Source organism: Aphelocoma coerulescens, unplaced genomic scaffold (assembly GCF_041296385.1).
Source record: "Aphelocoma coerulescens isolate FSJ_1873_10779 unplaced genomic scaffold, UR_Acoe_1.0 HiC_scaffold_39, whole genome shotgun sequence".
In the NCBI taxonomy this organism is placed as follows: domain Eukaryota; kingdom Metazoa; phylum Chordata; class Aves; order Passeriformes; family Corvidae; genus Aphelocoma; species Aphelocoma coerulescens.
Genome location: NW_027183733.1, coordinates 207,546 through 219,661, shown reverse-complemented (window position 1 = coordinate 219,661; position 12,116 = coordinate 207,546). Strand labels below are relative to the sequence as shown.

At 51.5% G+C, this 12,116-nt stretch overlaps 1 protein-coding gene across 1 annotated transcript; it reads right to left on the bottom strand.

Moving 5' to 3' along the window:
• Window positions 1-800: 800 nt before the first annotated feature.
• LOC138101676 (zinc finger protein 239-like) lies at window positions 801-6,109 on the bottom strand. The gene is made up of 4 exons (XM_068999449.1): window positions 6,028-6,109; window positions 4,912-4,952; window positions 4,041-4,119; window positions 801-3,854 (listed from the first exon to the last, which is right to left on the bottom strand). The coding sequence occupies exons 2-4, from the start codon at window positions 4,918-4,920 to the stop codon at window positions 3,184-3,186; spliced, it is 759 nt and encodes a 252-aa protein (XP_068855550.1). The 5' UTR covers window positions 4,921-4,952; window positions 6,028-6,109; the 3' UTR covers window positions 801-3,183.
• Between the last annotated feature and the right edge of the window lie 6,007 nt (window positions 6,110-12,116).

Sequence of the window (12,116 nt, the reverse complement as noted above, 5' to 3'; positions counted from 1 at the left end):
TGCCACGGAGAAAAAGACAGTGAAGAGTTAGAGGAGATGTCTGTAACCACAATCAAAGCCATTTCCTGTACACCCTCCCTGGAGCACACACAGACACCCTTTGGTGTTTAAGAGTTCTGGGGTTTTTGTTTTAAGCTCCCCCCATATCTCTCCTGGTATTCTTGGGTATCAGAAATCCTCAACCTTTCTGCTTCACTCAGGGAGAACAGAGCAATTTTGCAAGGCAAGATGATGAGTGGAGACTCAGGGGAGGTGCTCTGTCATTCTGACCTGCTCAGAGTTTCTCTGTTTCACTTTTCTCAAATGCAGAAGGTTCACCCTCCCATGTTTCCCTTAAAGATCACCAGGTGCTGCTGGGAGCAGATGGATCCACCACAGACCCCCAAATGTCCGTCCCTCTCTCAAGGTCTCAGCACCACATTCGTAGCCGAGGACACACCGGGCTCATTTCACCAACCCAACAGCATTTTCACACTTGTAGCATCTCTGCTTTTCTCCTCTCTCTGGGCTTTCAGGTAACACAAAGATGCTCCAGGACAGATTTGCATCCTGGAGGAAACTCCCAGCTTGGAAGGAAACCTCGGGGAGAGAGCCAAGAGTCCCAGAGCTGGCACTGGATGAAGGGAGATTGAGCTGCTGCCCTGGCTGCACTGACAGCCCTGCCCAGAGCCGGGCACTGGGCCAGCATCACCCTGAGCCAGCTGTGCCCCCTCCCAGAGCCCCCCAGTGCCAGGCAGATGCTCCCAGCCCTGTGCTCTGCAGAGGGAACTGGGCCCGGGGCTGCAGAGCTGCCCCACGGCTCTGCTGCAGCTCTGCCTGCCCAGGAGGGGCTTCACGCCTTGGACCCCCAGCCCTGAGGGCAGAGGCTTGTCTGGGGGGCACAGGAGGGAGGGGGCTTCTTCAGAGGGAGGGGCTGCACTGGAGGGGATCCTGTGGGGATCTCTAAACTCTGCCTGACACATTGCTGGGTTTGTTTTCTCTCCTTCCCTGATCTCTTCCCTGCTTCCTGGGGATTTTCCTCCTGGAGGTGTTTCCCTGTGCCTGATCTCTTCCTGCCAGCACTCACAGACCCCATATCTCTGTGCACTCTCCTTGGCCCTACAGAAACCTGCCTGTGTGCAGGGCACTGGCTGGGGACAGGTTCTGCTTGCAGCTTGGAGAAAGGACAGCTCAGACTGAGCCTGATGGGTCCAGCCAAGGTGATGCTGGTGCTGTCCATGGGCACAGGAGTGGCTGAAAGCACATGAGGGATCTCCTGTGCACCTGCTGATCACTGAAAGTAACAGTTCGGATGTCCCAGGGACCTGAAAAAATTCGTAACACCTTTAATATTTATCCTCCCTCCCCACCATTCTCCAGTGGCAGGAAACTGAAAACAAAGTCTCAGGAAATTTTCCTCATTTCTATCAAAATCCTTGTATTGGAAATATTCTGGGAGTGATCAGAAACCCTCAGCCCATCAGAGCCTCATGAGCATTTCACCTCCCCTGCACTCGAGATGCTCTGAGTTGTACTCACAGAATCCGTAGGCAGGGGGATGTTGCAGCTTTAGGAGATCCCTCCAGGAGCTGCAGCTGCCGTGTCCTGCAGCCAGAGGCTTCCTGTGCCAGGGGCTGGCAGTGATTCTCCCGCAGTCACTTCCCAGCCCCTTCCCAGCCCATCTGAGTTGAAGCCCTGTGTGCCCCTGTGCTGTGCCCGGGCTGGCTGCAGGCAGTGCCCCAGCCCTGCTGGGCTGTGCCCAGGAGCTGCTCCTGGCCAGAGCTGTCTCTCTGCAGCGCTGCTGCTTGCCAGGAGCTGCCTCTGTGCCAGGAGCCCGGCCCAGCTCGGCAGCACAGACACAGCACAAGGGCTGTAATGACCCCCTCGGGGCTTGGTGCTGAGGCCCTGAACATCAGTTCCTGGCAGGGACTGGCAGAAACCTCTCAAGGATTCAAGTCAGAATTGAACTTCAAAGTTTCTGGAAGTTTTCATGGGTCCCAGTGAGGGACACGACTGAGAAAGTGTCCCCAGGCTGCAGTCAGAGCAGAGAACTGGAGGCAGGGATGACAGGGGGGGACAAAGAGAAGGCAAGTCTTGGTGCCCTGGGGCACAGCAGCGTCTGTGCCACCAAGGGCTGGGAGGAGACACCTTGTCCTGAGGCCCTGGGGCCTCCTGGGCACAGCCCCAGCAAGGCTGGGCACTGTCAGCCCCTTGTCCTGCCCTCAGCATCCCCCCACATCCCAGTGGCCTCAGGGATCTGCTGGAAGGAGTCCCTGGGGAGCCTTGGTCAGGAATGGCCCTGGGGGCTCCTGAATGCTCCCAGGGACTGCAGGGTTTTCAAAGGGCTTTGGCTTTTGCCTAGGAGTCTCTGAGAGCTTTGTGCAATCCCGGCCTCCAATTCTCTCCTCCAAGGAGTCCATGAGGAGCCTGTGGTGGGCATGGAGCTCAGTGGGACCCATTGATGCCTCGAGACTGTGGAAACCATGTTTTTACTAGAAAATGGACGTATCATGAACCAGCCATAAAACAGAAGAACCAGAGCACGTAAGACAGAAGGACTTGAGCACCTGCACAGGGGAAGAGTCCATGGGGAGGTTGTGAGAAAGGAACAAGCAGCACTGGGGAGGATGTGAATGAGGAACAAGCAAAGGAAGAAAAGGATAAGAAAATGCAAACTGAAGGACAGTTGTGACATACACGACAGACAGTGTGACACACAGACAAGAGCCAATCACAAAGCATAAAGCAGCGTGTGAAAATAGCCCTTAACCAGTAATAATAATGCACCATCGCGTGTAGGGAAAGCAAGAACTGTATATGAGGGACAGTAGGTCATCAATAAAATGGCTTCTGCCTGATTCACACCGAATCGTGTAGAGTCCATTGTTTCTCTCCGCAGGCACATGAAGAAACAATTGGACAGAGCAGATGAAAATTTTAGGGTGTAAAGGTAAAAAATCAGCTCTTCCCAATGAGTCTCCAATGTTGATCTGAATCCCGATGGATGTTCCTGCCCCTGCATTCACCCAGGTGCCTACGGGGATCCAGGAGAACGTGGAGAGCACCAGCCAGGGGTCTTCCCAACCTGGATCACAGGGAATCTGGGTCACCAGGGCTCTGCCAAACATGGGTCCTCTGATGGGAGATGGAGTTGGAGCAGAGGACAAAGCTCTTCCCGCACTCGAGGCACTCGCAGGGCTTCCCTTAGCGGTGCCTCCGTTGGTGTCTGGTCAAGTTAGAGCTGTCTGAGAAGCTCTTCCCACACTGGGGACACTCGTAGGGCCTCTCCCCGGTGTGGATGCGCCGGTGGGTGACGAGGTGGGAGTTTTGCTTGAAGCCCCTCCGGCATTCGGAGCAGCGGAAGGGCCTCTCATCCGTGTGAATCCGCTTGTGCAGGAGGAGATGGGAGCTGGTCTGAAACCTCTTCCCACACTCGGGACACTCGTAGGGCCTCTCCCTGGTGTGGATCCTCTGGTGGATACGTAGGTTGGAGATTGTGACACAGCTCTTCCCACATTCCCCACACTCATAGGGCCTCTTCCCAGTGTGTAACCTCTGGTGGCGGATGAGGGTGCATCTCTGGCTGAAGCTCTTCTCACATTCCCCACACTTGTGGGGCTTCTCCCCATCGTGAAGCTGCTCATGAACCACCAGCTCTGACCTCTGGCTGGATCTCCGGCCGCCTTCCCGGCACAGGGTGGGTCTTTCCTCCTCAGAGCACCCTGGGCTGCATTTGCAGCCCCTCCTCCTGCGGGATCTCCGGGGCTTTTCCTCCCCGTTGGATTCCTGCACCGTGGAGCCGCTCAAAACAGCCTCTTCCACCAGGTTCTGCCGCGGGGATTTGTCCTCCCTGGGCTCCGTGCTCAGCTGCTTGTCTGGGGGAGGAAGGACAAGGAGAGGATGGGATTTGCCTCCATGCCACAGGGAAGGGGAAGGAGATCCCCCCAGTGCGTCCCCAGCAGGACGGTATTGGCATCGGGGTTGTCCTGCAGCCGGGGGCGATGCTGGGCTGGGAGATGGAGCAGGACAGAGGGGGAAAGGGGCACTGACTTCCCCCTCACCAGCCTGGGGGTCCTGGGGCATCTTCCTCTTCCTCACAGCCTCCTCCTCCATCTGGCCAAGGGCTGGGAATGGGAAATCCTGGTTTGGGGAGAAACAAGGGATGAGTGTGTTGGGTTGGGGCTTCCTCCTGCCCAAGCCCATCTTTAGAAGTCACTGGGTACCTGGTGTCCATAAAACCAACAAAAAATCAAGAGTGACTCCAAAAACAGCCTCCAGGAGTTCCCCCTTTCTAGTCTCCACACTTTGGGGTTCTGGGGGTCCCTCTTGTCAGGGCTGCTGGGGGTCCCGTGGGTCCTGGGGATCCCCCTCTCCGGGGTCCTGCTTAGGGATGCTGGGGGGTTTTGGGGGTCCCACAGGTCCCTTTTTTCCTGATTCTGCTTTGGCTCCCAGAGGTCCCAGGGTCCCCCTCTTCAGCCTCCCTCCACTCCAGGCACTTGGGGCTCCCCCCTCTCCTCACCGCCCCTTTTAGGGCTGAGAGATCCCAACCCCACCTCATCTCCAGGCCCCCCCACCCCTCCAGGCTCTTGGGGGTCCCCCAGCTCTGGTATCGTCCCTCTCTGCTCTCCCCACTCCAGGGTTCCCGTGTTCCAGCCTTCCGCTCTCCTGGGGATCCCCAAAGCCAATGTCCAACCCCACCAGGACCGGGCAATCCTCACATGGACCCCCCAAGACCCCCAAGGGGCAATTATAGCTCAGCTTTGGAGTCCTGCAAGATCCACATATCCCCTGTGGCCCAAAAATCCCTCCCAGGGACATGCAAGGACATCTGGGGCTTGATTCCAGAATCTGCAAGCTCCAAACACCCCTCCAAAAAAACCCCTCCTGGTGACCCCCCGATAGATTTGGGGTGAGCTCCCCCTCCCCACTCACCTGCAGCATGGGGGGGGAAGATGCTACCGGGGCTGGGGGTGCTGCGGACACAGTGGGCGGGCGGTGGAACCTCGTGGTTCTCCAGTTCCTCCTCCTCCTCTCTCCCTCCTCTTCCTCCTGCTCCGCCTCCACTCCCACCCTGCCCCCCCTTTCCCACCCCCTCTGCCCCACGGCTGCCACAGCACCGGCTGCTGTGTGGGGGGAGCTCCCCGATCAGCCCCAGGGATGGACAGGGGGGTTGGGGACCCCCCAGTGTGGATCCCTCCCTTCTCCAGAGCCCCAGGGAATCGCTCCAGGGCTCAGGTGCTGGGGGACAGGGCTGCACCCCCATGGAACCACTCTTCTGTCCCAACCCCACCTTTCCCTCCCCTCTCCTCCCCTTTCTCAGCGTTCCCCCAATCCACAGCCCCATTCCAGCTCAATTTGGGTGTCCCATCCCCATCCCGCTTAGTTTGGAGGTCCCAGCCCCCTCTTCCCCCCCCCCCCCCCCTTCTGCATCTTCCCCATCCCCAATCCCTGCCTCCCCTCCCCCGGCCTTGGTTTTGGGGGTTCCAGGCCCCTCCTGCTCACTTTGGGGGTTCCATTCCCCATTTCGCTCAATTTGGGGTCCCAGGCCCGCCCCCCTTCTCACCGCTCACCCCGCGGCCGGGGGGGCTCCCAGCACCACCAGTGCCACCAGTGCGGCCCCAGCTGCCCCCACACGCCCCATGCCCAGCGCCGGGCGCTGCCCACAGCCCCAAAGCAGCCGCGCTGTGCCCTGGGGGGTCCCCAGAGCGGCCCCGCCCCGCACGGCACTGGGAGCACCAGTCCGGACCAGTGCGGAGCGCGGGCGGGCGGCATCAGCCGTGCCCGGGCAGGGCCGGGCCCCGCGGGGCTCCCGCCCGCACTCGGCCCCCGCCGGGACAGCGCGGGGGGGCCCGGCCTGGCCGCCCCCACCTCCCCCTCCCCAAATTCCGCTCCGGGGGGCGCTGGGGGCGGGGGGGGCTCAGCTGGGGCCAGAGGTGCCGGAGCCACGTGTCCCCCGCTGCCAGCACCGCCCCCTCAGGATTAGGGGTGCCCCAAAACTCCCTCGGAGCTGGCGGATACCCCGCAGGCGAGCTGCCCCTCCCCGGTCACCTGCGGGATGAGGGGAACGATGCTCCCGGAGCCGAGAGCTGCGGACACAGAGAGCGATGCATGCACGTGGAAGCTCCTCTTCCTGCTCCTTCTGTCCCACCTCTTCCTCTCGTTCCTCCCCCTTTATCCCTCCTCTTCCTCCCGCTCCTGCTCCTCCAGCCGTCCTCCGTCCAGCAGCTCCGCTGCCGCCCCCAAACCTGGGGCTGGAGCGTGGGGTCTGGGACACAGCCCCGTGCTGGGGGGCGGCAGCAGGAGCCGCGGGGCCCGGCCCGTGGGGGCGGCCGGGCTTGAAAAGTGCGCGGGGCCCCAGCGCGGTGTCCCGGTCTTGTTCCTCACCTTAACACAATGTCTTCAACTCCCTACGTGCCCTTCATTTAATCAGCATTTCCTAAATGCTGACCCATCCCATCATCATCTCTACCCGGAACAGAACTCCCCAGGCCATTCCAAGTCCTTTATAGTTCTTAAAATACTGTGGCCAACTCCTGACCGTGATTTCCCCCACCCCCGCCTCCATGCAGACCTTGTTGTCTCCCAGCACCAGGATCGTTCCCACTGGCCCAGGTCTGCATTTAGTGAAGCCAACAGTACTTCTACCACTGCTTTCAGCAAGACCCCAGTTGAGTCTTTACATTTCAACATAACCAGATTATGTCTACTTAGCATGAAATGTAGTTACTGTCTAAGAGTTGCACGTCCCAAGCAATTTCTTAGCATAATAAATTTTAAATCCTTTGGGTTGAAGTGTTTGGAAATCATCTGCTAGCGTATATAGCAACTTCACTACATTCTTATTTTCAATATCTATGTAGAGCTAAGGAATTCCAATTATGAGAGGCTCTATTCTGTAAGCTCATTAAAAGTTAATATCCACCACAACACTCTCTCTATTTCATTGGTTCTTTGCAATTGCTTAGCAAAGATAACAAGCACTGGGCTTTTTAAGAGAGAGACACACGCTTTCTTACCTAAAAAGACACAATCTTGTTCCCACCAAGGCACTCACACAGGTGAAAGTCACAAATTTCCCGCCTCTTCCTTCCTTTCCAAACCAGTGCAGCATGAGAGGAAGCAGCTGTTTCCCGAGGCCGATGGGTCACAGACAGGTCAGATGACATTGAGGCTTGTTCCTCAGAGGCTGTCAGCAAGCAGCAGATGATGATCACAAGGATCCAGGTGACACCATCACCCTCTCAAGAGAGGAATCCTTTAAGCAAGCACATTGCTCATCACTTCCATCCTGCTTTGGTCTAATGAACCAGCTCTTCCTGGCAATGAGCAGCAAGGGGATCTAATTTGACTGTTGCTATCCTTTTACATTTTCTTCAATCATTACATCAGAACAGACATTTTACTTTTGTTTCAGTTACTCCAGAGGACCTTGGCACAAAGCAAAATGAAGTCAAATGAGAAATAGCTAGCTTAAATTTATATACACCAACAAATCATGCTGTGTTTCAACAAGTGTAAGAGAGACATGGGACTTTCCTTCCCTCTTAGCAGCTGCAAGCATAAAAAAAGTAATGGTGCAATGTTCATTAATAAAACTTTCTTAAAAATCTCTTACTGTGGACAGATTCAACATCTGCAGGAGATACCCAAAACACACTCATTGTGCTGCACTTCCCTTTTTCCATTCACGTGTTATATGTACTGAAAATATGTTACCGAGTAGGTATGAACACACCATGCTCCCAAATTTTCCCGAAGTAAAACATATATCTGTGTATGTTATAAACAATCAAACACAAGGGAGAAAAGCTGGCACAGATGCTGCAGCAAAGGAAATTCATCACATTACAGATCTCCCCTGATATGGAGATTGGCCAGGACTTTCATCAGTGATGGGAAGGAATTTTTCATCTTCCCATTTACAGCACCTGAAGCAAGAAGGACCCAACACCTTAAGCGGTGTCCAAGATAGCACAGAAATTTAAACAGAGCCATTTACAAAGGGCAGCAATTCATCTGGCCAGTTCACACCTCAGATAACTATCTGCAGAACCCAGAGCAACATGATACTCCAAGGAGCAGTGAGATAGCCAGCAGATTCTCAGCTAAAGAAAATCAGGCAAGAACAGGAGGTTCCTTAGCCTGGCTAGCCCAGATAACTTCTCCCAGCCATTAGCATGAGATGAAACAGAAAGAGAGAGGCTGAATTACTTGCAGTGTACAGATACTGCCCGAGGGAAATGTGACAGGGGACCTACAACATAAAAAATGCACTTAACTGTAAAAACTAGGAAGTGAAGCTAAAAATGAGAAAAATTAAAAGCTGTCCTTGGATATGCAGCAAAAGGCACACTGACATCATCAACGGGAGAAGGAACACAAAAGCATCCAGCTGTTCAAAAGCTGTGCTATTCAGGTACAAAGAAATCAATGGTTTTTTAAAGAAAAAGTCCCTCACAACGTGAATGAGCTCAGTAACACTCAAAGCAATATTATTTGTTAGAAAAATCATCTGCTCCAGTGCCTGAAGCAAAAGGTTTGCCGTTTATTCCATCATTCCCTCAAATCCAGGGATTAGTGAGAACTTCTTAACAAATTCCTGCCTTGCCTTATGGTCCTTCAGTTTCACCAGGGCCAAAGCTTGCTGCTCACAGTCAGTACACGAATCCCGGTGGTGTTGCCATCCTCTCTGAGTGAGAAAAGCACTCGAGATGGTGAACAAAGAGATGGGGCAGTTTCCTGATGCCTGAGAAGGATGTTCTCCACTGAGTGGCACAAAGTCTGCTTTTGTTCAGACAGGAATTAAGAGGAAAAATGGCAGAAATTCATGATAGGGATGATGAGGAGAAACACTGGGCTGTGCACACATTCAGTCCAAGCAACATCAACTCCAGGTGTGGTTTAAAATTCACGTTTATGCTTTATTAAAGCCATGCACTGTATTTATGGCTCTCAGTGAATTCTGTATCCAAAAGGGACACGTTAGCTGATTAAAAATTAGTTGGATTTCTTTCCTTCTCCTGTAGCAGTGCCAGTAGGAGAGGTAACAAAGGCAGTTCCCTGGCCTTCAGACATTGCACAGAAGTGGGATACATAGATACAAACTCATGCAGCCAAACTGCAGGTATTTAATTCAGGGCCAAAGACATGAAGCTAGGCTTCTTTTAATAAATCACGGACAGGGATGAGCTCCTGACATTAACATTCCACTCCTCCCTCTTTCTGCTGAGACAGTCTGGACAACACGAATATCCCTAATACAGATCCAGGGCTCTGGTATAACAGCCACCCCAAAAAGCCATAGTTCCAGCTACCTTTCCTTTCTTTGCATCATACCAGGAGGAATCAAAAGGAATGAAAGCTATTTCATTTATTATTACAGGTGAGAACCCCTCAAAGTACACAGGAAGAGAAGTTGTATTTTGTAACCTTGTTCTCCATCTAGAAGTAAAACAGGGGCTGGTGTGAGGCAATGAGGGGAACAGAGAAAATGCTGAAAAGAAACTGAGGAATGTGAAGCCAAATTTTCAAGCATTCCAGGCAATCGCACCACTCAGGGACATTCTACAGCTCAGCAAATCACATGCTGGAATGCAGTGGAGTATGGAGTAGGGAAATAGGGAACTGCTCAACAAAATAGGTGCTACAGCCTCTTGTGCTCAGGCTCTTAGCCCAAAGTATGTTCCAGCTCCAACTGAAGGACATTCTGAACCAGAGGAGTACTGACCTTTTGATTTTGGCAGTTCACAGTTCTCAGACATCACAACGTCTGTGGCTCCTCTCATCATTATTTTTGCTGTTTTCACTACTGGCCATCAAGTTTCCTGCAGTAGCCATCCATGAACCCCAGATCACTACTACATTAATAACACAGAGCATGGCTCTGAGAGTGCATTAGTGAGGCACCAAGAGAAAACCCAAATGATGATCCTCCTCACAGAAAAGGTAACAGACAAAAAAAAAAAAAAAAAAAAGTGTGAAAATACTTTTTTAAAAGATGGCTGAAATTAGGTGAATTCTTAAAATTAAGTAAATGTCTGAAGTTAAATTTAAGCAAATTTAACTGTTGCAAAGTATTCTGAATACACATACAGTACAATATACTAGAGTCTAAAATTAAAAAATCTTACCGTCATGGAATATGGGGTAAGGGATATGTTTATTTGGGAAAATCAGTTCCGCAGAGACCTCTTTGCTACAAATACCTTGAATTTAATTCTTCTGCCTTGATACAACCTCCTGAGAAAATAAAAAATAAAATAAAAATCCTACAGGAAAAACTTGTGTTGGATGCAATCTACTCCCTCAGACCTGATACAAAAGTCTGATTTATTCTCTTGATTTATTGTCTTAAGGAGAATGAATTAATTATTCTTCCACTCAGAAGTCTATGGCATTAATCCTTGAGTTGAATCAGAGAAAATTCAATCTCTCTTGAGTTCCCACTCCATTTACTTTTCTTGTAGTGTTCTGTTTTGTTGGAGTGAAAGCTCCTCTGGACTCAGGCCCAGAGGGAAGCCAAAGCACAGGGGTTGAATTAAAACCTTTGGACAAGCTGAGATACATGAAGTCACACCAAAGTGAAATAGAAATATAGATATTTTAACCTTTAGTAGAAATATATGCGGAGTGCCTGAAACATTGAAAAGCTGCAGCAGAGACCTTAAACACAGTTCTTACTGCAGCAGTGTTACCTTTTCACAGAATTCTTTACTTTAGACAAAATATGGATAGAATTACACTGTTCACATTTTTTAGATGGAGTGTTCACATAAACAATAAGAGCTGATAGAAACTGCATCTGCAAATCTGTGTAATACCTGTGTAACACTGGTGTAAGGCTTACGACTGTTAGAATTAGACCAGGATAGGTTAAGAAAAGGAAAACTAGAATCGTGTGTTAATCTTATTGGTCAATTAACAAATATAATCCACACTTCTGCAAGAAAAAATATAGAGTCTAGAGTATAGAGCATATAGAGTATAGAGCATATAGAGTATAGAGCATATAGAGTATAGACTACAGAGAATATATAGAGCTGTCGCGGGTTGGGTTTGTAACCGGGCAGAAACACCAATTTAGTGTAGTGGTTTGGTCTAAAATACTCATTGCTGTTTATCTTCTGTGAGATAAGAATTAGGAGAAATGCAAAGCAGGCACCAACTTGAATGAATATAAAGAAGTTTATTAACAGACCTAAAAGAAGAAAAGAAAAAAATTATACCACCTTTAGAACTCTCCTCCTCCCCCCACCTTCCTCCCGTCTCCCACTGACAATGTAAAGACAACCCTTAAGATGTTCAGTCTGTTTACCACTTCCATAATAACCTGGTTTAGTCCATTTAGAAAGAGAAGTCTCTTTTTGCTCATGCTATGAAAACAGTATCACACCGAGACAGCCACCCACTTCCAAATATTGTTCAGTCCATTCAGGAAGAGGAGTCTCTCTGCTTGCGATGTGAGTCCCTTCCCCCGACTTGCAGCTTTTCCCGCAACTGCTTTCGAGGGTCCACTCTTGAAAGTTTTCTGGGGTACAATTTTAAGGTTGAGCTGTTCAGAAACAAAGAAAAACAGAGGCCCTTCTCCTTCCCTGGGAGCAAAGGGTCATCTTCATCTTTAAAACTATCTCTGGAAGCATCTCTAGGAATTGAGGTTTTTCTCCTTTCCTCTTTGGAGCAAAAGTCCTCATCTGGTTCATCTGATTCATCTCTCTCTGTCCAAACTTCTCATGAAATTACAGCTGCGGCAGCATCTGCCTATTGCTTACGAGTTGAACACTCCACCCCCCATATCTTCATGAAATTACAACAGGATACTCTGATATATCATAGCTTCACAACAGACTTTCAGCTTTAAGCATCTCCTCTCTCTCTTCCCTCAGGTTTTCAGCTCTTCACAGCAATAAAAGGGTTAATCTCACCTCGGCCTCACAGCTGGAATGTGGCTTATCGCTGTTGGTCACCTGACCTCTGCCGGACAGAGGTGCCGCTTTGCTGAATCTCGGCCGCAGTGGAGGGGGGGATTCCGAGCCGCTCCGGCTGCCCACGGCAAGGCAGTGGGGGGGGTTCCACGGCTGGAACAGGCCCATGGCTCCAGGCTGGCTGTGGCCCGGCCCGGCCTGGCCCAAGCAGGGCCT